The sequence below is a fragment of the Rhinopithecus bieti genome, unplaced genomic scaffold (genome assembly GCF_001698545.2).
Source record: "Rhinopithecus bieti isolate Rb0 unplaced genomic scaffold, ASM169854v2 scaffold_1530, whole genome shotgun sequence".
NCBI classification, from domain to species: domain Eukaryota; kingdom Metazoa; phylum Chordata; class Mammalia; order Primates; family Cercopithecidae; genus Rhinopithecus; species Rhinopithecus bieti.
In genome coordinates this window covers 963,665-990,519 of record NW_016803808.1, presented here as the reverse complement: position 1 = coordinate 990,519, position 26,855 = coordinate 963,665, and the positions used below count along the sequence as shown (strand labels likewise).

General features: G+C 40.4%; 1 protein-coding gene across 4 annotated transcripts in view; it reads left to right on the top strand.

The window, feature by feature from the left end:
• MBOAT2 (membrane bound glycerophospholipid O-acyltransferase 2) overlaps positions 1-26,855 on the top strand; it is a 147,057-nt gene that overhangs the window by 100,778 nt on the left and 19,424 nt on the right. For all 4 annotated transcript variants that reach the window (XM_017853497.1, XM_017853470.1, XM_017853479.1 and 1 more), the window contains 4 exons: positions 1,805-1,900; positions 16,019-16,074; positions 21,534-21,588; positions 26,575-26,758. In XM_017853497.1, coding sequence (XP_017708986.1) covers positions 16,023-16,074; positions 21,534-21,588; positions 26,575-26,758 — 291 coding nt within the window. In that variant the 5' untranslated portion in view covers positions 1,805-1,900; positions 16,019-16,022. The remainder of the gene's footprint in view (positions 1-1,804; positions 1,901-16,018; positions 16,075-21,533; positions 21,589-26,574; positions 26,759-26,855) is intronic.

The following is a 26,855-nucleotide window of genomic DNA, read 5'->3' as shown; positions in this document are numbered from 1 at the left end:
ATCAGTTTCTGTTTTGATTATGTCATTATATCAAAACATAGTGGCTTAAAACAAAGTGATACTCTGTATTAGGTTGCTTATGACTGTGGGTAAGCAGTTCAGGAAGGATTCCACTGGATAGCATCATCTTTTTTTCATGTGGAATTAGCTTCCTCACTCACATGTCTAACCACTTAACCACTTGGTGCTCCTTGGTGCCTCACTCTCCATTTCCACCCCGCTCCTCTCTCCTTCACCCCTCTTTCCTTCCTTGCTTCCTCCCCTAGATGTGTGTGATCAGGTCCTTGATTAGGGCCTAGACCCAACCCAATCCCCAACCCTTCCTTTATCCCACCTTTTCTCTCTTGTTCTTTCTCTCTCTCTCTTTCTGTGCATGGTCTCTCATCCTCCAGAATCTCTACATGTAGTGGTCTCAGGATAGTCACACTTCTTCCCAACAACCAACTTCTAAAAGGCAAAAAGTAGAAACTGCCAGGTTAATTATGGTTCGCACCTGGAACTAGCAAAATGTTGCTTCTGTAATCCGCTGGTCTGTGCAGTTAGAAGGCTACCCACACTCAAAGTGGGCAGAGAGGTAGACTCCTCCTCTTGACAGAGAGCAGCACAGGCTGCAGAAGAGCATATGAAATGGGAGATACTGTTTTGGGCATCTTTGGAAAGTGCAGTCTGCCACATAATTTTTAGAAATTATTTTAAATTTGATTTTTCAATGCTTTGTGTATGGGTATCCATATATGCTATTTTGTCAGATATAGCAATCATGAATATATTAACTTTGTTAAACATTTGGATTAGGAAGCTCTCCTTCCCTGTTCGTTGCTCAGGAATAATTCAAAAGATTATAATTAACTATTTGTCAAAAGTTTGAAAAGAACTTTCATAAAACCACCTGAACTGCCTACATGACAAAGATTTTTATTTGGTCAATTTTTTTTTTTTTTATTAAAGTTTTCCCCCCTTGATTTCTTCAATATCATATATGTTTAGAAAGTCCTTCCCCAATTTCAGAACATTTGAATATTTAGTCACAGTTCCTATTTGTTGTACTTGTATATTTTACATGTAATTCATTAATCCACATAGAATTGTTTTGGTGTGAGATGAAGGCATAGCTTTCTTTTCCCCACCCAGACTTTGAACCAATTAAATAACAACTCATCCATTCCCTGATAATTTGCATTGCAGCCTTCATCCTATTCAATGTTAAGTATTCTGGAGTCTGTTTCTGGGGTTCTCTTCTCTCTTGTTGATATATAAGTTCTTTTTCCCATGCTGTGTTTTTAATTGTAACTATATTCCAAGCATCTTAAGTTGTAGAAATCACTAAGTGTTCATGGCTATGAAATGTGTGTAAATGCCACCCAACTCACACTAAGACGGTATGCTTTTAGACTATCGAGGACAAGTTTTTTTCAAAATTCTATTAAGAATTTGTTTAATGTATACCTTAGCCAAATATTTTTGTGCTAACTTTTGTGTCCTAGAAAGGAGGAATAAATGGAACACATACTAACCACATATTTATGCTCATGATCATGACTTTCAGATATATAAATTGGTGTGTGTATGTCTCTCAGAAGGAAATAAATAAAATGAATTTACCATTGAAGATGATAGTCAAGTAAACTGAAGCAGATGCTAGAAAAGAGTGTTCCTAATTTATTAAAGAAGGCTGTTTGTAGAGTAGATCTAGTAGTATTTAATTTCTGAACCATGCCATTTAGCTAATAAATTGCTTTAAAATGTACTCTTTAACAAAATGAGTCTTTTATCTTCATTAATGTAGCTTATTTTTGTTTTCCAGTTACTGCTTTGTGTTTGCTCTGGGATACCTCACAGTGTGCCAAGTTACTCGAGTCTATATCTTTGACTATGGACAATATTCTGCTGATTTTTCAGGGTAAGATGAAAACTGATTCAGTGACCTGTTTATCCATTCTAACAAGGTGGTTAAAGAACAAAATATATTTGCATTTAGTAGTTCAAATGAAAAGCTATTATTAAATATTTTAGTTGAAAATTTCTTTCTAAATTTAGAATTTCCCTCTTGTAAGTAGTCTTTTATAGTACTGTGTAAGTCAGTAAGAGCCTTGTTCTGCTTCTTCCTATCTAACGGGTCTTCCTTTGGTTGTTAGGTCCTTGGGCTAGGTCAGTCTGAGTTTCCTAGAGAAGACGCTCAAGGATGCATTTTACTTGTATGCATTTCACCTCTTTGCAGTGTTCTCCATTCAACACCAGTATTCAGTTGAGCAGTGAAAATAACTTCTAGTATTTGTTCCTTCGAAGGGGATTTATTTTCTTCCTGGTGCTAGATGAGTCTTTTTGTCCTGTAACAAAACTGATTATATGTTATCAGGGGAACTGTCCCCCAATGTTTCAATGTAGGTTCTTTTATTTTCCCTAAGTGTCGACCAGTCTGAGAAATAAAGAGAAAGAGTACAAAGAGAGGAATTTTACAGCTGGGCCACTGGGGTGACATCACATATTGGTAGGTCCATGATGCCCCTGAGCTGTAAAACCAGCAAGTTTTATTAGGGATTTCAAAAGGGGAGGGGGTGTACGAACAGGGAGTAGGTCACAAAGATCACATGCTTCAAAGGGCAAAAAAGGAGAACAAAGTTCACATGCTTCTGAGGCCAGTAAAGATCACAAGGCAGAGGGCAAAGCAAGATCACAAGGCAAGGGCAAAATTAGAATTACTGATGAGGGTCTATGTTCGGCTATGCACGTATTGTCTTGATAAACATCTTAAACAACAGAAAACAGGGTTTGAGAGCAGAGAACCGGTCTGACCTCAAATTCACCAGGGTGGGATTTTCTCACCCTAATAAGCCTGAGGGTACTGCAGGAGACCAGGGCATATTTCAGTCCTTATCTCAACCACATAAGACAGAGACTCCACAGCGGCCATTTATAGACCTCCCCAGGAATGCAGTTCTTTTCCTAAGGGTCTTAATATTTAATATTCCTTGCTAGGAGAAGAATTTAGCAATATCTCTCCTACTTGCACATCTGAAGAAAATGTGGCTCTATTCTGCCCAACCCTGCAGGCAGTCAGACCTTATGGTTGTCTCCCCTTGTTCCCTAAAATCACTGTTACTCAGATATTTTTCAAGGTGCACTGATTTCATATTGTTCAAACACACATTTTACAATCAATTTGTACAGTAGTGATCCTGAGGTGACATACATCCTCAGCTTACAAAGATAACAGGATTAAGAGATTAAAGTAAGACAGGCATAAGAAATTATAAGAGTATTATTAGGGAAATGATAAACGTCCATATTAAAATGAAATCTTCACAATTTATGTTCAGAGATTGCAGTAAAGACAGGCATAAGAAATTACAAAAGTATCAATTTTGGGGACTGATATATGTCCATGAAATCTTCACAATTTACGTTCCTCTGCCATGGCTCCAGCCCATCCCTCTGTTTGGGGTCCCTGACTTCCCACAACAATATGTCTGTTGTGAAATAAATGCACAAGCTCTTATAAAGTAACTTGCTTTCCATCTTTATAAAGTGACATCTGCTAACACTTTGGTACCAGATGGGGAAGTTGAAGATAAACCTTTATATATATATTTTTATGTCAGGCTTGACTGCTTTCTCCAGTGAACAAGATACAGTAGGCCTGCTTTGGACTAGTCTTGAGTCATCTGGACAGCATAAGTAATGAGCAGTAAATCCAATTTAAGGATACGTGTATTGGAAAAATCATGGTACCTCTGACAAAAAAATTGTTCAGCAATAGAAATGGACCAAAGTTGTATGAGCTCAGGGAAAAAAATCACTTCTATGAAACAAGAGAATTTTAGAAGAGAAAGAGGAAATACCTTTTTCTCCCTAATGAGATTGAAGTGTATTTTACTACACAGATCTTAAAAATAAGTTCAGATGAAAGGAAATTACATCAAAAACAAATAAAACCCAGGTCAAAACAAAACAGTTTAAATGCACTAAAAAACTAGTTAAAGCTATTGAGTGGAATTGGGAAATACACCTGGAAGGGCAGAAAAGGAGAGCAGATGTTGGCAATCCGGTTTATGGATAGTAGGTATTCCTGGAGAACATGACCTCATGGGCAGGATCAGTAGATGCTGGACCACTGTGAAAACCTTCATGACCTTGAGGAAGTAGCCCAGGTCACATTGTCATCATAGTGTAATGAAATTAGGAAATAGTTACATAAGTTTAAAAGAATTGCAATCACTTAGAAAATTTAATTCTCCTAAGAATTTGCAACCATATTGGTCTTGTTCATCATGCATCCTAGTGCTTAGCACATGGTGGCATTAAATATATATTGAGTCAGGAATAATACTTCAGTACAGAAGAAAGTTGAAAATACAGTGAGAAAAATGGGGGAAAGTAACAGACAACACAAATGGAGAAACTAGAGCCATGTGGGCAAAGGCTGTGCCATCTGAAAGAGAAATTAAGAGCTTTGAATATTTGAATTATAGTAAGTGAGAAATAAGCATTTATTCATAGTAGAAAATAGAAACAAAAAACATACTTTTAATTAATTTAGTTTAATGTTGATAACAGAAATATTAACATTAGCAACTCAAGGTTAGCGATACCATAAAATCATGAGTTTTCACACTGACGTTTAGAGTCCTGGACTCTGCAGGCAGGTTCTGCAGGTGTCTTAGGAGCTCAGCAGATGAGGTTCTAGGTCTTCCAGTCTTGCTTCAGCCACATCTGCTCTGTATTTCTCTAGTTTGTATTTTGGGATCCCATGTAATATTTCATTAAAAATATTTTGTTGCTCTTTTAACCATTCGATTTAAAAAGTGATTTAACATAACCAAATTGAATTTATTATACAACCATGTGGATTGGTGTTAGTATGGATTTGTGTGGCCCAGTCTTTGCTGGGCTCTCACAGCCCCTCCATCAGTTTGATCTTGGTCATTACCCTTTTTATTTCCCTCTTCAGCTATTCCAAATTATTGTCAGTCTCAAGGCCTTTACCTAACATTTCTGTATTATCTAGGGATAGGCTTACTGCATTTAAAACAGTAACTTTATTTCAGTGGCTCAGCATAGTAAGAGTTTATTTCTCATTCACATTACAGTTCATTGAGGAGGGAGTCTGTGCTCCACACAGTCATTTAGGGAACCAGACTCCTTCCTTCTTGTGGTTCCACCTCCTTTGGGCTCTGGAATCCTCTAGGTTAAGTTGAGGGCAGGGTGGTGAGTGTGAGCAAAGCGAGGGTGTGCCTACGCAACAATTCTGCCTGCATCCTGTCGGCAAGCATGAGTCACAAGGCCTCACAGATCAGAGAACAATTGACATTAAGAGCATAGTGCATGTTTAAAAAACAGCTGTGTAGGACGTGACTTTAGAAGTATTTTGCTGACCTCTAAAATGCCATTGAAGGCTGGGTGTGGTGGCTCACCCCTGTAATCCCAGCACTTTGGGAGGCCAAGGCAGGTGGATCACCTGAGCTCAGCAGTTTGGGCAACATGGCGAAACCCTGTATCTACTAAAAATACAAAAAATTAGATAGGCATGGTGGCACATACCTGTAGCCCCAGATACTCAGGAGGCTAAAGTGGGAGAGTTGCTTGAGCCCTGGAGGCCGAGGTTGCAGTGAGCTGAGATTGCACCACTGCACTCCAGCCCAGGTGACAGAGTGATACCCTGTCTCAGAAATAAAATAAAATAAAATAAAATAAAATAAAATAAGGCCATTTAAATACTTAAATGTAGTTTTAAATGTTTAAATATGTAGAAGAAAACAACTTGGCCTTTTAAGATAGAAAACCTGTTTATAAAACTCCAAGTTTAAAGAATACCTTTTATCCATTAGGAGAAAACTTTTTTTTATTATTATTATACTTTAAGTTCTAGAGTACATGTACACAATGTGCAGGTTTGTTACATAGGTATACATGTGCCATGTTGGTTTGCTGCACCCATCAACTTGTCATTTATATTAGGTGTATCTCCTAATGCTATCCCTCCCCCAGGCCCCCACCTCCCGACAGGCCCCGGTGTGTGATGTTCCCCTCCCTGTGTCCAAGTGTTCTCATTGTTCAGTTCCCACCTATAAGTGAAAAGTGTGTGGTTTTCTGTCCTTCTGATAGTTTACTGAGAATGGTGGTTTCCAGCTTCATCCATGTCCCTGCAAAGGACATGAACTCATCCTTTTTTATGGCTGCATAGTACAGGAGAAAACTTTTGACCATTATCAGTGAACTGATAAAGATTAGACAGTCGAATTAGCTGAAGGAGACCATTGTGGCGGAGTGAACTTGAAGGCTCTTGGTTTTTTGTTTTTTGTTTTTGTTTTTTGTTTTTTAATGGACACAGGAGAGAAAAAAGCCACCTAGAGACAGACTCTCCCCTTGATGAAGTATTTGGGCACAGGGAACCCTTGAATGTGTTATAATACATGAGCAGAAAAGATCCTGACTTGATCCTAATTAGAGTGAATATCATAGCTATTCAGAATGTCAAATGGCTAAGAAGGTGAATTGGATAGTGACTCACCCTTCGTGCCGAGCTGGCCCGTTGCTCTGATGCTAGAAAGCGCAAGAAGCAAAGCCCAGACTCTTGCTGAGGAATCAACTTGAAATCTCTCTTGTATGGGACAGTTTTACTTGCACAAGAGTATGGAGAAACTGCGTGTGTGTGTATGTGTAAATTGTTAGGCTTAAGATACATTTAAAATGTTGATTAGGTAAAGATAAACTTATACCATAATACAAGTTTATATTTACAGAAAGGTTGAAAAGCTACTGAAGTTGTTTGATCTCACGTTAGCCTCAGAAAATAGATACAAGAGAAGTATAAAACAACTAAATAGCTTTCTTCATGCCAGCAGTAATCAGTTAGAAAATGTGATAGAAAAGGATCCTTTTCAAAAGCAAGAAAACCATGAAATATCTAGTAATACGTGTAAAATAAATGTACAGAACTTCTATGCAGAAAACTATAAATTTTTACTGTAGAACACCAGAGTAATTGGAAAAAAGTTCAACCCGTTTGTTTGAATAATAAAACTCAGTATTGTGACTGGGTACAGTGGCTCACACCTATAATACCAACACTTTGGGAGGCCAAGGTGGGAGGATTACTTGAGCTCAGGAGTTCAAGACCAGTCTGGGCAACATAGCGAAACCCATCTCTACAAAAAATTTAAAAATTAGCTGGGCATGGTGCTGTGTGCCTGTAGTCCCAGCTACTCAGGAGGGTGAAGTGGAAGAATCGCATGAGCTTGGGACGTTGAGGCTGCAGTAAGCCATGTTCGCACAACTGTACTCCAGCCTGGGTAACAGAGCAAGACCCTGTCTCAAAATAAAATAAAATAAAATAAAATGAAAACAACCCTCAGTATTACAAAGATATGAATGGGGCTGGGCGTGGTGGCTCATGCTTGTAATTTTAGCACTTTGGGAAACTGAGGCGAGTGGATCACTTGAGGCCAGGAATTTGAGAGCAGCCTGACCAATATGGCAAAACTCGTCTCTACTAAAAATAGAAAAATTAGCCAGGTGTGGTGGTGCACAACTGTAATCACAGCTTCTTGGGAGGCTGAGGCATGAGAATCACCGGAACCCAGGAGGTGGAGGATGCAGTGAGCTGAGATCAAACCACTGCACTCCAGCCTGGGCGACAGAGCTGTCTCAAAAAAATAAAAAATAAAGTAAAAAGAAAAAAAATACTGATTCCCCCAAGTTAATCTGTTGGTGTAATGCAGGTAAAATTGGAGTTTTGAAGGAAATTAGATAAATAAATTGAAAATTTTCTCTAGAAGAATAAATGCTTGAGTATAGAAAAGTTGATATAAAGACATACTACTGTCTGTAAAGCAGGAGTCATTAAAATATTCTGGACTGACAGGAATAGACAAACCAAGGAAACCAGAGTGAAGGACTGAGAAAGAGACTCATGGATCTAAGAAATAAAAATACAGAACAGCAGTGGTGGGATCAGAAATCCGTGGGGAAAGCCAGGCTCTACTCTTCAGTAAATGGTATTGGGATGTTTGGAAAGAGAAGAGAAAGGTGAATCCTTGCCCCATGTATAGATAGTAGATTGTAGATGGAAGCAAGAATAGATTTTTTGGCAAAAGAATATGTTGTTTTCTGTGGTACTGAAAGAGTTGCTTTTAGTGCACCCACCAAAAAAATATGTATGTGAAATAATTTTTCATTCACGTCAAGAATATATCTTAGAGCTAACCGAACTGTATCAGAGGGTTGGTAAATGTTTATTACTGCTCAGTCGTGTGTGCTCCTTCACTAAGGTTTATTAAGCATGCGTTGTGCATTTTGCTAGGTTCTTGAAGGCTGAGCCGGGTACTTTTGTAGGCAGCATTTTTTTCAGGTATAAGAAGAAGTGATAGAGCATGTGATCTGGTAGCCACAGGTGTGCTTGTCATGTCCATCAGTCCTTTTTAGAAAGCATTATTCATGCTCAGAGTCTAATCGTAGATGTGTTTCTGTGTTCTGAAATGAGTCATGGAAGGCGCCCCTTGGCTCTTCATTATCTTCCCCGCACATGGCGCCCAGCAGCTGTGTTGCAAATAGGGTTGATATGAATCATTAGACTGCTTGCAAGCAGTGGGCCTTTATCCTGGCCCATTCTGTGGGAGTGTCTCCCAGCCCCTTGACCTACGTTAGATTACAGGAAACATTCCGTTTGGCTGCCACTAATGTAATTCAAGTTACCAGGAGTAAACAGAGATGGATCCATTTATGGTTTGCTTTGTCTGTTCCCCACCCTACCCAACCAAGCCTTTCTCCCTGAATGTGTGTGTGTTCACAAAGCAGTGTGGCACAAGATTCATCAGAAACATGCAGTGTTGTTCTCACTCATAAGTGGAAGTTGAACAACGAAAACATTTGGACACAGGGAGGGGAACATCACATATTGGGGCCTGTTGTGGGGTGGGGGTTAGGGGAGGGATAGCATTAGGAGAAATACCTAATGTAGATGAGGGGTTGATGGGTGCAGCAAACCACCATGGCACATGTATACGTATATCACAAACCTGCATGATCTGCACATGGATCCCAGAACTTAGAGTATTAAAAAAAAAAAAATGCAGTGTTTTCCTGAGGCTGAGAAGCTGGTGACGGACCTGCAGGGCCCCCTTGGTGTGTGCCCTCTCACCTGTTCTTTCTGTTTTCGTTCTGCCGCTCATCCCAATGTCTCTCCTTGGGACACCCTTCCAGCGATATCTATGTGTCCGAACCTCCGTAGCCTTAAAGGCCCAGACTAAATGACCCTTGTTTGAAATGCGTTCCCTCAGCTGTCTCTGTGCAGATCTTCAAATAGCTCACTGGGCAGTGGATACTTCGTTCTGTGGTTATTCACATACCTTTCATTTTTCATTTCTTGTTCTCAAAAGAAAGCTTCTCCAGAAACAGCACTTCCCTTTTGATTATTATGCCCCTTCAGCACCCTTGGCTTCATGGCAGTTCTGGCAGTTACTATGCAAAGGTGTGAATGGGAGAAGGGACCCAGCTCCTATTAAACATCTGCTGTGTCTCAGATACTATTGAATTTAATCCAGACAGTGGCATTATTATCCTGTGTTTTATAGATAACCATTTTGAGAAAAGTTAAATAACTTCCTTGTCTTCCACAACTGACGTGAAGTGGGGTCAGGATTAAGTGTTCTGACCCGTATGTCCAGCTGCCTATGCACTCTGCTGTCTAGGGCCTCTTGTGCCAAGTGTGCCTAAAGCTGCAGTCCTGATTTTCCTTCTCAGTCAGTTTTCTCCTCCTAGTTAGTTACCCTGGTCAAAAACCTTGGTGGTGCCAGGTGTGAAACCCTGCATTGAACGCATTATCAAATCCTGTTGAGTTTCCCTTCAGAATAGATCTAGAGGTGACTTCAGACCTCCTGTGCTGTTACCTTAGTCTGAGCCACCATCTTCCCCTGCCCACCTCCCCTGCCTCCTCCCTCTGACCCCTCCCTCTGCCTCTGGTGGCCCCACAGTCTTTTTTCAACCTAGAGTCAGAATATATTCTTTTAAAACCAAGTCACTCTTTTGCCTAAAATCCTCCAGTAGTTTCCTGTCTCACTCAGATTCAAGCCTCTGTCCTCACTCTGCAGAGCCTGCTGGATCTGGCATCCTGCTTGCCATCTTTAGCTTCTGTTCCTGTCCTCCTTGCTCGTCACATTGGCCTCTGTACTGATCCTCAAACATGCCAATCACACTTCTTCCTGGGGCTGTTGAACTTACTTTTCTCTCTTCCTGGAACATTTTTACCCCAGGCCTCCACAGAGCTTGTCCTCTATTTCACTGTCATCTTCTGGCTGAGGCCGGTTCCCACCTTTGTTCTGTATTCCTTAGGCCCCTTACTCTGCTTCATTTCACTGCCCAGGACTTGCAGCATCTGACACACTGTATCTTTTTTTTTTTTTTCCTTTGGCCCCTTTCTCTCGTTCTTTTTCCCCCCCCGGGCTTTGCGCATCTGGCCCCTTTTTTTTTTTTTTTTTTTTTTTTTTTTTTTTTGAGACGGAGTCTCGCTCTGTCGCCCAGGCTGGAGTGCAGTGGCCAGATCTCAGCTCACTGCAAGCTCCGCCTCCCGGGTCCACGCCATTCTCCTGCCTCAGCCTCCCGAGTAGCTGGGACTACAGGCGCCCGCCAACGCGCCCGGCTAGTTTTTTTTGTATTTTTTAGTAGAGACGGGGTTTCACCGTGTTAGCCAGGATGGTCTCGATCTCCTGACCTCGTGATCCGCCCGTCTCGGCCTCCCAAAGTGCTGGGATTACAGGCTTGAGCCACCGCGCCCGGCCGACACACTGTATCTTTACCTGTTTATTTGTTTATAATCTCTCTCTCTCCAGTGTAGTATAAATTTCATAACAGCGAGGACTTGGCCTGTCTTGTTCACACTGTATCTTTGGCACATAGAACAGTACTTGGTGAATCGTAGGTGCTCATTAATTAAGTCTGGTTTTTTCTGAATGAAGCTGTGAGAAAATAAATGAATGGATGACTAAGACCAATGGCCTTTTCCATTATCTCTCACTTTGTATTCATTCGGTGTTAGGTAAGTGGGGTTACTTGGTGTCTGTGGATCTTGTTTGGATGCCAGGGTACTTGTACACTTAGGATAACTGAGGTGAACAGTTAACAGTTTGCCTCCGTTGCTGGGTAACACATGTCCTGGTGGCAAGCTGTTACCTAGTAGATGCTTTTAGTTGATTTGTAGCATTAATATACAGACTTCCCTTAAGCTTAGTGGTCTCCCAGAGATAATGGAACAATCATGAAAGTAATTGTTCATTTTTAGCATTCATTCTCTTATAATGTTTAACTACATTTGAGTTTTACTGTGTAATAGAACCAAATCCTACTATTCTTGTTCTTTGTAGAGAAAAAAAGTGTGTGAATATATTTTTTAACTTTTTCATCCTTTGTTTTATTTCAGGAAGTCTAGAGTTTTTACCTCAGCTGGATTTTTTAATATTAGCTGAAACTGTTACATCAGTTGAAGCATTACTATGAACAGTTACATTTCACATTTTCCCACATTCTTAGCAGAGGATCACTGGAAGGAAATTTCAGTAATACCACTTAAATATACTGATGTTGTCCTATAGAAGGAAAGGGAAGCTCCATCCTGAGGCCCTGACCTCACTCTGGAAGTTCCAAAGCCTTCTGCTTCCCCTACCTTCTCCAGGTTCCAGCTTCCATACTAGGGAAACAGGAGGTTCTTTCCAATTCATGTCGAGGTATCCCAGACTTTCCTAGGGCCCGGGAAGTGGTTAGATACTGAGGCTCCATTAATACAAAGTCAACAGATATTTAATAAAGTGTCAGTAAAGACGTAAGTGAAATAGTTTTGTAAATCACCCTAATTGTCCTGAAACAGATATTTATGAACAAAATATGCTGTTAAGAAAGCCCACTGCAGTTACCCCCTGTGCACCATTGCACTGTTTTCATTTGTAAATGCTTCCTGCACAGTCGTTCCTGCTGCGGAAGGGTGAGGTGTGCCCTTTCCCATCAGTCTTTCTTGTCTCCCAGCCAAGTACCTGCTGCGTTGGACTCATCTGTCTGTTTTGGCCTCCAGTTTGCATTTCTGAGCTCTCTTTAATCTGCTCATCCCTTACTGAACTTTTCCTATAATCCTTTCTTATTTTCATCCACAACATACTCCTGCATAGTTCCCTATGATAATTTTGTCTTCTGTCTTTCTGTTTCTCCATGTGCTACACCCTGGCTGACGGGTTGGACCAGAGGCATTGGGACTGCCATCTACTTAAAATAAAGGGAATGTATGGAGCTAATGACCATCAGGAAATGAAACCAAAACTTGATGAGGCATTTCTATAAACCCGTCAGCACACTGACAGTGTATTAGGTGCCAGGTACTGAAGGCACAGAAATAATTAAAGCAGTGTTCCTAACTGTTGAGTAGCTCATGGGTTTTTTGTGGTAATAGAAAAGTAAACGAATCATTACAATATATAATAAATGCTTTCAAGCACAGATAAGAAAGAACAAATGGGAGAGAGTATAGTTAACCTACAGAAGGAGTAGTAGATCTTGACTGGACACTTAGATTCAGTTTATTTTATATTTTAAATATATTTATTGGCCAGGCATGGTGGCTCACACCTGTAATTTCAGTATTTTGAGAGGCTGAGACAGGTGGATCGCTTGAGCCCAGGAGTTTGAGACCAGCCTGGGAAACATGGCAAAACCCCATGTCTACAAAAAATTTAAAAATTACCCATGTGTGGTGGCACGTGCCTGTAGTGTCAGCTGCTTGGGAGGCTGAGTTGGGAGGATCGCTTGAGCCCAGAAGATTGAGGCTTCAGTCAGCCGAGATTGCACCACTGCACTCCAGCCTGGGTGACAGAGGAAGACCCTGAAGAAATTTTTAAAAAAATTTATTTAGCACATATTTTGTGCCAGACACTATGCTACATGTTGGAGATTCAGTGGTGAACAGGACTGTTAGGTTCCTTGCCTCATGGACTTTCTAAAAAAGGGAGAGATTTTAAAACAACCACTGAGATTTAATAAAGAAAACAAACAACTATGAATGTTAAAACACCTTGAAGGAAACAAACAAGGACTAAGATGAAATGAAGGGTGTTTGCGTGCATCCGTGTGTGTGTTTTTGTGGGCAGAGGGAAGCTACTTGAGATCGAGTTGTCCGGTGGGCTTCGTGTGTGAAGTGATTCTTCAGCTGATTCGTGAAGAGGGAGAATAACTTATCCTTGTGAAACTGTTCCAGGAAGAGTAGTCTGGGTGAAGGGAGTAGCATTTGGAGAGAGGCTGGAGTATTCAGGTCTGTTTCCTGCCTGCCTTCCTGCTCTGTTAGGGCATGATTCTTGGAATCAGCAGTACAGCTACACGTCACCTGTCCTCCCAGCCACACGTCACCCATCCTCTCAGGTACACGTCACCCATCCTCCCAGCCACACCTTACCTGTCCTCCCAGCCACACGTCACCTGTCCTCCCAACACAGCTTACTTTCACAGGAGCTTCTGTGTCCTTTGCACCTGATGCTTCTGTGTCCTTTGCATGTGGGTTCAGGGGCCCAAGTGGGCACAAGAAGGACACTCAGAGCACTTATTTGCATTTTTGTTAACATCCTGTCTATGTATACCTGACAGCTTACTGTGTCACTGAATTGACAAAATAAATGTAATAGTTGTTTTATCAGTTGTTACTATGTTTTAAGGTGACATGGAAATTAGAATTTAGAACTGAAGAGAATGTTGTAACTCACCAGTGAGCTAAACTATGAAAATAATTAGGCAGAGTGAGAAAAATGATTCTCTCCCCCAGGGAAATGGAAATTATAGGGCATTTTTATCATTTTCAAGGGCTTGAAAATGATAAAGCCCTTGTGAGGATGTCCGTGAGGACGTCCGTGAGGATGGACATGAAGTGGAGACTGAGGGGCCTGTGTTCGATGTCCCTCCTAACAGCAAACCCAAGGTCTCCCACACGCCCGGCCACCCAAGCCGCTCAAGGCAGCCCCCCTTCTCTTTCAGGCTGCTCTCTGCTCACCACTTGGTTTGCACGAGCGCCTGGTGCATCCCAGGACATCTCTCCCCCGGCTCCACTTCTGTCTGTGGTGCCCACATGACCTCCAGGGCACACACTGCTTCTCATCCTTGCGGCCTCCAGGCTGGGCAAGGCCCCCTCCTGGGTATCTTGCAAAGCAGAAATAGCAATCGGGTGTTCCAAGCCACCTGGGGGATTTAGGTTGGTTGAAGCATGATTCCCTGAGAAGTGAGTATGTAAATGTAAGAACTGACTTTTAAGGGAACCTAAGAGAAATCTCCTCCCTTAAGTACTTCCAGTTTAAGAACATTTGTCATTGGTGAGACCTTCCTGTTAGTTGAGGAGAATGAGCTGTAGCTTCTCAAGGGCCCAGGTCTGTGAATCAAAGTTCCAGTGGTAGGAATGTTTAAAGCAAACCCTTGCTGCCGTTTGCTGATGTTGTGAGAAAGACACCTCTGTTTGCCAGAGGCAGCAGTTTGAGTTTCTGCACTGAGCGGTGTGGGCTGCTGGAAGAGAGCAGGTCAGAACTAGACCCATGGGGGTCTAAGCCTGGAGCCTGGAGCCCCCTCCCCTCCTGGCCCCTTTCGTTGGCAGTGCATGGGGTGATGCTGTGTGCGCCACAGTGTCCTCAGGTTCTGTGAAACATGTTCTCCTCTGCATGTGTATAGAGCACAGTCTACCTTGGGTCAAAACACAATTTCCTGGTTTTATTATATTATTGTTTCAAAAAGTTAAATAACTTCTTGTCAATTGTTCTTCAATACAATCTGTAAGCTAATGTAATAGTTAAAATAATAAATAGTTAAAATAATAGTTAAATAATAGTAAAATAGTAATAATAGTAATAATTAAAATAGTAAATAGTTAAATAAAATAATTAAAATAGTAAAATAGTAATAATAGTAATAATAGTAAAATTNCTTGGGTCAAAACACAATTTCCTGGTTTTATTATATTATTGTTTCAAAAAGTTAAATAACTTCTTGTCAATTGTTCTTCAATACAATCTGTAAGCTAATGTAATAGTTAAAATAATAAATAGTTAAAATAATAGTTAAATAATAGTAAAATAGTAATAATAGTAATAATTAAAATAGTAAATAGTTAAATAAAATAATTAAAATAGTAAAATAGTAATAATAGTAATAATAGTAAAATAATAGTTAAATAGTTAAAATAATAAAAGCCTTCCTGGTGGTTTTATTTATTTATTTATTTATTTTTATAGAGATGGGGTCTTGCTCTGTTGACCAGGGTGGTCTCAGACTGCTGAGTTCAAGCCATTCTCCCACCTCAGCCTCCCAAAGTGCTGGGATTATAGGCATGAGCCACCGCGCCCAGCCTTAACTGTTTTTTAACACTGTCTGTAAGCTAATGTAATCTTTAAAGGATAGGATGCATCCTGGTGGTTTTCTTATGTGGATGTATTTTTTTTCCTTTCCAAGTTACTCAATCAATTATAATGACTATAAAGTATGGGAGAATAATGCCATTTTTTAAATGATTTTAAAGTCCTTTTTCCTTTCAAATACATCATGATTTTGGTTCCTTAGATGGCTGTGTGTAGAGTCTGTAACCCCTGGGTGCCTAGTTTTTAGAATAGGGAGTTGAGAGTCTGTCCATGATATGTTGAAGAAAGTACTGAGCTGAAAGCAGGAGACTGGGCCCACATCTCATGCCTGCGCACTTCTCAAAATCTCCAGGCCTTGTTTTCTAATGTGTGAGATGAGGAGGCCAGGTTAGATCACCGGGTCACCAGAGATTTCTTTTAGGGGTGGAAACTTTTTCTTTTGTTTTTTGTTTTTTGAAGCCTTGAAGAAATCCCAGATCCCCATCTCATATGCTGTCCTCAAATACATAACTCCTGAGTTATTGCTGAAATCCCTTGGAGGTCTTTTTTATGTTAAAATTTCAGGATTTGTAGTGATAAAAGCAGAACAAACTCTTAACTCATAAGTATTGTTTTAACTTTCTTCTTTTAAAACACTAATTTTTTTTATCTTGTCACAGCCCAATGATGATCATTACTCAGAAGATCACTAGTTTGGCTTGCGAAATTCATGATGGTAAGAATTCTGAAATTAATTTTTATTGCTGAAAAAATTTAATTCCAGTAATATTTTGCTTGAGATATTACCATAACTTTCTGCTATTAGAGTAAGGAAATGGAGGGAGGTAAGATAGGGAAATATACTTCACTGTGCTTAGGGTTATGAAAAATGCTTGCTTTCCTTCAGTGTTTTATCTTCATTTTGAATTCAGTGCAGGGACAGAAAGTAGAGTAGTGTGATTTAGTCATGTGGCCCACAGTAGTGAGAGTTTGACATATAAAGGAAAGAGACGTTTGGTCTAGATCAAGTTTTATTATTTCCTGCTTCAACTCTCCGTTAAATTTTTATTATGATTTATGTGTTTTCCCCACCTCTTCTCCTTTATATGCACACATTCATAATTACATGTTTCCATGTGTTTTATCATGAATGCTCTCTGTTGAAGACGAGTGGACACCTCGTCCTGGCCTCACAGGACTCTGAGTCGCGAGATTTGGATTCTGACTCCTTCAAAGACGAAAAAGCCAAGCACCCTGTTAGAACGGTCACTTGTATGTAGCCTGGGGAGCTTCTGAGATGAGTTTGAGCCCCACTGTGTCTCCACCCATCCTGTGCCCACTCCCCGGGCAGGCTTTCCCTCTCACTGTCAGAGGACTAGCCTTGACAGTACTGTGAAGAGCGAGCGAGAGAGAGAATTTTTCCTCTTCTCCCCTCTGGCTACTAACAAGCAAAATTAGCACTTAGTTTTTTTTGGGGGGTGGTGGAGGGAAGGAGGTAGATTAAAAAAGTCTCTGCTACTTGTTTAATCAAGTCTGCAGGTTAAACAGCAACTCTCTTTCTGCCCTTCAGAGAAAGAAACACCACTGAGGGAAAATTCTGCATACAGGAGGGAACATGAGGATGTGGCTAGAGTGTGGGTTTTGGTGGATGGGCAAACATACGCTCAGATTCCAGTTCAGCTTCTTACTGCTTCCGTTTTCTCCTTTGTCAGTTAACAGTATGATTCAGCTTGGAGGGTTTTTTTGTGGATTATAATTTATGCACAATGTCTTGTAGTTCTTGCATCCTGATCAATGAAGTGGGTGAAACTCACCAGACTCATACTAGACTGTAGTTATAAAACTTATACTAGGAAACACTATAGGTAAAAGCCTACAGTTACCTTCAGGTGCTGAAACTTCTGTAGTATGCTGGTAACAGATTACTCCTGTGACACTGGAAAGAGAATATAGGAAAGTTGTGGATCAGGGATATAATTTTGTCTGTAGGTCTTGAAGTATCTGATGACAATATATATTCAACTCAGAAGAACAACAAACCTCATTTTGTGACCTGTTCTTTTAAATGGATTTAATGGTAATTATCTCTTTAGAACAGTTTAGATTTTGATTAGTCTTAGTAGCATTAGAGGAGTTCATACACTTTAGCTTTTCAAACTGGGTTCCTCTTGCAGTTTGCTTCAGTACATCCTCCGAGACAGTCTGCTGCAGGTCCTCTACACCCCATACCACCTACCCCTTTATTCCCAGAGGATAGATTGAACCCTGTCTAACCCATATTTTATCAGCTAGTCTTTCAGAGAAGGGCCTTATTATCTGTGTATCGGGGGACCCCAAGACCACTCCCAGTTTGGTGATTCACAGGACTTAGCATGTAGTTGAATTCATGACTAACATTTATTACAGCGAAAAGATTCCAAGCAAAGTCAGTAAAGTACAAAGGTGCCTGTAATGAAGTCTGGAAGAAACCAGGCACAAGTTTCCAGAAGTCCTCTCCCAAGGGAGTCACAGAGAACGTACTTAATTCCCCCAGCAACAAATTGTGACAACACCTGTGAAGTGTCTATCAGGCAAGCTCTTTAGACACTCAGCACCCAAAGTTTTTATTGGGGGCTGGTCACATAGGCCCCCTAGCATACACCAAAATTCCAGGCTCACAGAAGGAAAGCAGGTGTTCAGAATAAACCACATTGTTAGCACAAATAGGCTAGGCATAGGAGACATTTCCTACTGGTGTAGGGGACTGTGGACCAGCCAAGTTCTCGCACACCAGCCATGGGCACAACTTACAAGCAGGCCTTTCTAAGGATAGCAGTCTCAGAACTATGTTAGTTTGTTTCTGCACAGCCTGGTTCTGGACCACTCCTAGATGAAACCAAATAAATTACCTACAACTGTGTCTGTTTCTCAACTATCAATCCACTGGCGTCATTCATATTTGTATCTTCAGGAAGCAGGTGTTATTTTATCCTTGGGTATTTCTAGGCATGGTTTTTAAGACATTTCATCACCCTCATATAATAGAGCCTGCTTACCCTTCTGGCTTTGAATTGTGTATATGAGATGGCTGAGGGCTTAGGATGAATGACTAAAATAACCTGCTGGCATGTTTGCTCATGAAGTCTGGCTTGTATTGTGGCCTGTCGGGATAGTGTAGCTGGTTGTCTTGCTGGCGGCTTCGTTGATGTCACTTCACGGTAGAAATACTTCAACCTAATGGAATGTTTGTACAGGTTGAATATCTCTTATATGAAATGCTTGAGAACAGAAGTGTTTCTGATTTTGGATTTATTCGGATTTTGGAATATTTGCATACATATAATGAGATATCTTGGGACCCAAGTTTAAACACAATTAATTGATGTTTTATATATACCTTATACACATAGACTGAAGGTAATTTATACATTATTTTTAATAATTTTGTGCATGAAACAAAATGTGTGTACACTGAACCATCAGAAACCAAAGGTACCACTATCTTAGCCACGCATGTAGATAATCAGTAGTTGTTTGGCATCACCATGATTCCTGACTCCGAATTTACATGAAAATGATAAGCAATCATTTTCTTACACCTATTCATACATAAGTACTAAACAGTGGAAGATACGCCATTCCATTAATTCAGTGAAAAAATGGTGTGTTCAGGGGAACTAAGCAGCACAGGAGAGTCACTGGACCACCCGTATCAGCTGTTAGACACAGCAGCAGTGGCAGGCTTTCCGTCTCCACCTGCAACGTGGTGTACCATCGAGGTTCAGAAGTCTTCTCATATCCCATTGTTTGCTGGACCACCTCACTTGTACTTGGTTAGACTTCTAGCTTTAAAAAATGGTATCTTGTCTTTAATTGGTTTTTGGTGATTCTTTTGGCAAGTTCCCAAGTTGTGAACTGAGAAGGGAGGCTGGGCTTGTTGTGCATGTAGACTTTTGACACAAGTTTTTTCTGTGAAACTCTGTCCTTTAAGCTCTGTGTCCACTTTTCTTGGCTAGTTTACACTTCAAAAGCAGTAATTGCTTCTTTGAGTAACATGGCAGACTGAACTGGTGTAGAGGCCCACCCTATGCCAAACACTTGGAAATGCTGACTAAACATAACAACATAGTTTATGTGTGGCAAAGCTTAAAATCACAAAGAAGGCTATTAACATGTCACTTGCCTGGTAAAAAGCATGAGGAAAAAAGGATAAGAAGTTTTTAAAAATTGAATACTTATCCTCATTTCTAAAGATGGCTTTTTTTTTTTTTTTTTTTGTAAGGAAAGGGTGGACAGCATATATCTGATATGGGGGAAGAAAGTAGAATTGTCACAAGTAGGAATTATCCTTTTTGGGGGTTTAAATCCTGATAATGTTTTACCGTTTTCTCATCTTCTATCATCTTTTTTTTAAGTGTTTTTTTTTCCTCCTGTTTATAAAAAGTAGATATGTGATCATTGAGGAAAATTTGAAAATACAAATTGGAAATATGAAGAAAAATAATCTTCCATGTCCTTCCCCCAACATTTCTCAGAGCCAGACTTACTTTCTTTCTTTCTCTTTCTTTTCTTTTCTTTTCTTTCTTTTTTTTTTGAGGCAGAGTCTTGGCTCACTGAAACCTCCACTTCCCAGATTCAAGTGATTCTCCTGCTTCAGCCTCCTGAGTAGTTGGGATTATAGGCGCCTGCTGCCACACCCAACTAATTTTTTTTTTTTTCTTTAGTAAAGACAAGGTTTTACCATGTTGGCCAGGCTGGTCTCAAACTCCTGACCTCAGGTGATACACCCACCTTGGCCTCCCAAATTACTGGTATTACAGGTATGAGCCACTATGCGCCCGGCCCCTTCTATTTTATTAATATTTCCTTTATCATCTTATGAGGCATAGTTTTCTTTTTACATAATTGTCAAAAGTGGAGTATGTAATATATTCCCATTCCCCAATTGTTGCATATATAGGCTGTTACTTTTTTTTCTACTATTATGTATAAAGTTGTGATGATCCTTGTCATAAATTTTGAATCGCACCTTCAGTTATTTCCTTAGGGCTAGAGTTTTAGGAATAAAGGGTAGAAAGATTTCTAAAATGTTTGCTATACTGGTTTACAGAAAGATGATGTGAGTTCCTCTTGGTACCTCATTTATTTGTTTATCTTCTGTCTCCGTACTAGAATATAAGTGCTATAAAACCAGGGAGTTTGTTTTTCCTCTGCTCTTTCCTCAGTGCATAGAATAGTTCCTGAGGCATTTTAAAGCAGTAATTATTTTCTTCTCATCTTTGTTTTATATACATATAAAATACATAAAATATGTGTTTTACATAATTTAGATTCTATTATATGAGTAAGAGCCCTTTAAAATTTCTGCTTTACTTATAAGAGGTGAAAATGGCATCTTGCTCTTTTAATGTACATTTAATGATTTATAATGATAACGTTATTAATCGTGGAATTAACATTTCATGTTAGTTGGCTACATGTATTTCTTCTATGATTTGTCTTTTCATGTTTTTAGGTTTGTCTATTTATTTCACTGTTTTTTAATTGCTTTAGCTTTGGTTCTTTGGGGAATGTTACTACTTTACTTATATTAATTTATTAATATTAATGTTGCTATTTGCTTTTAATTTCATTCCCCTTTGATCTTTAAATTGGATTTGAGGTATATATTTTTAAAGCATATGGATCTAGTAAGTTGATGTGTAATCTTAAATAGTATATCCTCCTCTTTGAAGAGAAAGGTAAATAGATGAAAGAAGATGATGTATTTGAGTTTGGTTTTCATATATTGGAGTCATGGAGGAGTAAGGAAATTGCTCCTTGCTTTATGTTGAGCTTCTAGTTTATAGTACTCATGTGTAGTCATTTAAGTCATCCAATAATAGAAAATTGTAATGCCCCTTTTGAAAAGTCACAGCATTTACGATTAAGGATAATAACATTATAATTTAAAAAGTGCCAGCATTTGGGAATTCTTTAATTATAACTCCCCTTAGAGTGGAGTTAGATACCCAACCATGTGTTATTTTATAGAGACTTTTCACGTGATCGAGCCTGTGTTGCCATGAGAAGGAAAAGAACAGTCATTATATCAAAATTGGGAATATAATAGCATGAATTTCAAATGAGGAAAGTAATGAAAGTGTCCATGGGCAAAAATACCATTTTGGGGAGAAATCTTAATTGGTAAGAAGAGTACCTATTTTTGTTTCTCAGGGATGTTTCGGAAGGATGAAGAACTGACTTCCTCACAGAGGGATTTAGCTGTAAGGTACGTGCCTTTGCATCCTATTCTGCCATGCTTCCTGCACTCCTGCCTAGGACCCACTTTCCTTCTGTGACTGAGGCTGATTAGTCCTTCTAGAGGTACTTACTTATGAAAATCAAGCCTCACTCCCTCCATGCACCTCCCTCCTGCCAAAGCCTGCTGGGCGGGGCTGGGCATCCCTTCTGGCTCCTGTAGCACCCTGCCTCTGTGATTGTACATGTGCGCCTCCTATGGGCCACAAGGTTAGCTGCTAAAGTTTTCGTTCCTGTGAGACTCTGAGTTCCTTGAAGACAGGAGGATAGTATTGTCTTCATGTCTGCCGTGTAGTAATTACTGGTAATAATAGCAGCTACCATTTACAGGCCAATAACTTGATGGCAGGTACTGGGCTAAGATATAATACATTAATATAGCATATCGATGCCATATTTTGAAATCATAAAGAACCAGTCAGATAATTCTCATTATTATTTGAGGAATTCATTCTGGGATAGGCTTCTACTTCATTTACTGAAGGCACTCTGATGACTAATCTAAGGAATGGCTTAATTTCACAGGGTCTATCTCAACTAATAAAATTTGAGATGGAATACTCATTATACTTACAGAAAAATTTCCCATGGATTACCTTGTTTCCAAAACTAGAATGAATAAGTGCATAGCTGCTAGAAGAATGAGATTGTTTGTGATATTATTTAGAACTAAACTAAGTATTCATCTTTCATCCCAGGTAGCATGTCTTGGGGGTCTTTTTGTATTTTCCCATCTTTAAAAATGTTCTATTCTGATAGCCCTTATAGTCAATCTTTATGTATCAATAAATAGACACTCGAGTAGCTTTCCTGACGAGAGGTTAATTTGGTCTTGGTTCTTTGATCTTTAGGAGCCCTTGCGCCATCCCAGTAGCTACTCATTTACAGACACTCAGCTGCCATTTCCCCTATGCCTCTCACATCGAGAGCAAATCTCCAGACCTAGGTAACCCCACCTCTCACCTACCTGAACAGTGGAAGAAAGCTGAGTGGAAAAACACTGTCTTGCTGACTGGACTCATTTTAAATTTGTTACCCCACATTTAAAATTAGGATCCTTAGTATTGCCAGTGGTTCTGCATTTCCTCGGTCCACTCACTTGCCCACACTCTTCTAAAATGATATATTCTCCTTCCTGCCAGACTTCTAACACGCCGTCCCCCATACTTGTGTTGGTAGCAAAATTTTATTTTTTGGAGAGAAAAAAAAGCAATCCTACTTTGATTCTGCAACCACCAAATCTACCATGCTGCCTGAATCTATAACACAGTGCTCTACTTTCTTTCCTGGTGTCAGGTGCTAGCTGTGCATAATCTAATCGAAGGCCATCTTCTCACTGCTGCACAGAGTTCACTTCCTTCTCAAAGATTTTGCTGCGTCAGTTACTCCTGCCTGTTCACTCACCGATTTCTCCCTCTCTGTTAGGCCCTCCCCACCATCTGAACAGAATAAGCTCATGACACCTCTCATTCCCTTCTGGCCATCACCCCGTTACTGCGCACTCCTTTAGAGGAGCACTTCTTGAAGGCTTTGTGGACATTCAGTGTCTCCCCCCATTCTCTCCTCAGCCCCCTGCATTCAAGTTTTTGTGCCCATTCTTGGTCTGAAATCATTCTTTCAAGATTGCCCTTAATCTTGGCCGATTTCATTGTCAGCTTGTTTGCATGATGCTGAACCTCAGCAGCACTGGCCAGTTGGCCACTCTTCTGAAATACCTTCTTCACTTCCTTCCAGGACATTCCCTTCTTTCAGTTTTTTCTCCTCCTTCACTGGCTCTTTGTCTCTGTATCTTCTGCTGAATCCTCTGCCCCTGCTTCTGCCTTACCACTAGCCTGGGCTCAGCCGTGGACTTCTCCGTTTTCTCCAGGTGGTCACATCCATTGGCTTTAAAGGCCATCTTCCTGTTTGAAGTCTCCTAAATTTATATTCCCGCCCAATCCACTCCCCTCAGCTCCAGCCTCATTTATCCAACTGCCATTTTAAGGTCTTCCGTGGATAGTGACAGGCAGCTCAAACAGAACATGTTCAAAACAGAACTTCTGATTTGTCTCCCTCTTCCTTCCTCCTCCCACATCTGCTCCTCCACCATTATCACCCAGTTAGTTAATAGCAGTACCATTATCACTGGTGGCCTGGGGGGACTTCCATTTTCTTACAGCAAATCCACTTCACCAGCAAGTCAAGTTAGCCCTTCCTTTAAAATTAATCTCTAATCTGACAGATTTTCACCGCTTCCACTGGTCACATCCCAGTACAAACCCTCATTTTCTACTTGGTCTGCTGTGGTAACTTTCCTTCCTGGCTTCTCTATTTTCTCCCATGCCCTGTGCAGCCTAGTTTTCAGCTAGCAGCCAGAGAAGCTTTTAATGTGCATTGGATTATATTATTCCTGTCCCCTGATGAAAATCCTCCAGTGGCTTCCACTGTAATTTAGAATAGAATTACAACCCCCCGACCACAGCATATAAGGCCCAGCAAGAGCCCAGAGCTCGACCCCGCTTCCTCACTCAGTCCATTCTTAACTGTGCAGACCACTCTGTCACAAATAACCCTCCCTTCGTGCCATCACTTTCTATCCCTTTGCTCTGCTTTGTTTTCTTCATAGTAGGTATTACTGTCTGATGTTATACAAGACATTTGTTTTATTTGTCCTTCCCCCTGCCCCTGTCATTGAGGACAGGAACTTTGTCTCATTTATTGTCCCCATCATCCAAACCGTGATCATTATTTGGAGTGATTTTGCCTCCAAGAGTCAGCTGACAATGTCTAGACATTTTTGGTTGTTACTGCTGAGGGAGGTGGTGCTACTGGCATCTGGTGGGTAGCACCTAGGGGGTGCTGCTAAACACCCTGCACCGCACACGAGGACCCCACAACAGAGAATTATGGGTCCAAAGTGTCAATAATTCTGCAGATGAGAAGCCCAAACTTGAGGCAACACATAGTTGATACCAAATATCAGTGGAATGAATGAATGAATCTTTTGTTTGATATTATACACTACAATTAGACTTAAGTTCTCATTTTATAAATAAATATAGTTATTTACTTCAGTACCTAAAATGACTTGTTGTTTGATATGACAGTTGAGCCAAAAATTACTTAAGTAAGTTTCATAGTTTAGAACTGTCTCCTGTCCTTGCTAATGGTGATACATAGTTTGACTTGGTGTTAAAATAATTGGTATTGAGAATGGAGCTCTGCTGCTGGAGTACAAGGAGTTCTTTTATAACCTTGTGACTGCACCCTGGTCTTTGATACAGTGAGAAAGCATGCTGTTTCATCATTAAGTAGAAAGAACTAAAAGAGAAAATTTGCCAGAAGCATTTTCTGTCATCAATTTCAAGCCCTAAAAGAAAATACTTAAGGTTCAAGACATTTTAAAAGTGGAAAATAATTCTGGAAAAGTTAGAAAAATGGTTTGGGCTGAGTGGTAACCCAGATAGTATCAGATGAACAGGAATCACTATTTTGTTCTATTTAATTTCTCAAAGAAAAATAATATATGCTAAGCTAGGCAAGGTGGTGTGTGTCTGTCATCCCAGCTACTCAGGAGGCCAAGGCAGAAGGATTGCTTGAGCTCAGGACTTTTGAGTCCAGCCTGGGCAACATAACAAGACTTAGCTCTTTAAAAAATTGTTTATGAGGGTATTTTCTCAACCTCTCTTGTCCACAAGAGTGTTTGTATTTTTTAAGGAGACAGCTTATCATATTCAGAGAGGAGAAGGGACTGTAACATGTTCAAGAAGCCTGCCTGCTGTCCCCAGGTGCAGTTGTGCTTTCTTTATGATGGTTTATAATTGACAGTGGACGGTAGACTTTCTTAATGGAGCTGTTTAAAAAAAAAATACACTCCTTATTCATTTATATGATAACATAAATAGTCTCCTGTGTTAACTACCCATTTTCACCGTGTTACCCATAGGTACCATGTATCATTTGGACAGACCTCTAAGGAGCGGAATTAAAAATGTTTTGAGATGTCCTTGACTCCCTTTTCTCCTCCACCTTACAGCCAATCCCTCTGCAGCCTTCAGGCTTCACTGCCAGGATGCATGCAGAGCATCTGCCCCCTCCTCCAGCCATTGTCACTTTCTGCCTGGAGACTGCAGGAGCCCCACACGTGGGCTGGAGTGATGCATGGAGACATAGGTCTTTTAAACACCTACTGTGTTTTTTCATTCCAGTCAGAGTAAAATCTGAAGTTCCTGCCATGGCTTGTAAGGCGGGCCCTGTCTGATCCCACCTCAGCTGTCTTGCCTGCTCCCACCTCTTCCCCTGGGTCCACTCTGCTCCAGCCCCACGGCTGCCTTGCTGCCAGCTATGCCCAGCTCAGGGGTCTTCACGCGTCATTCGCTCTGCCTGGAAACCCCTGTCACCAACATCCACACAGCTCCTCTCACTTCTTCCTGGTCTCTGCTCAACTGTCACCTTACCAGAGAGGCCTTTTCTGACTTCTTAATAGAATAAAAGAGTTCCTTCTTTTTGTAGCACTTAGCACCTCTGAAAATATGTTTTATGTATTTTATTATTGTTTTCTGCACCCGGTATGCAAGCTCCGTGGATGCAGGATTGTCCTCTCTTTGTTTACTGCTGTATCCAGGCCCTGCAGCAGATGGGGCACACAGTGCGCAGCACGTGTTTGTTAGAAGAGCAAATGATTGCCTAGGAGGAGACAGCAGTGTGGATAGTGCATCTGTCTTTGATTTGTCTCATCATGAGAAATCTAAGTCGAAACCTTCATATTTGCTCATAAGGATCTATATAGAAACTCCTATTCAGACATACTTTTGAGCATGACTATGTCCTGATCCTTAGAATTCCTATTATATGGGTACAAATGAAAATGAAAGCTTGTCTTATTTTGGAAATGGAGAGCAGTGAGGTGGATTGTTACTCTATCAAATGTTCTGAAGCTTATGCTGCATCTCACTGGTTGCGTGTCTTTTCATTGCAGGCGCATGCCAAGCCTACTGGAGTATTTGAGTTACAACTGTAACTTCATGGGGATCCTGGCAGGCCCACTTTGCTCTTACAAAGACTACATTACTTTCATTGAAGGCAGATCTTACCGTATGACACAATCTGGTGAAAATGGAAAAGAAGAGACACAGTATGAAAGAACAGAGCCATCTCCAAATGTAAGGTCATGAGATTTATCTGGAGCCTTTATTTATTTATTTATTTATTTATTTATTTATTTATTTATTTATTTTTTGAGACAGAGTCTCGCTCTGT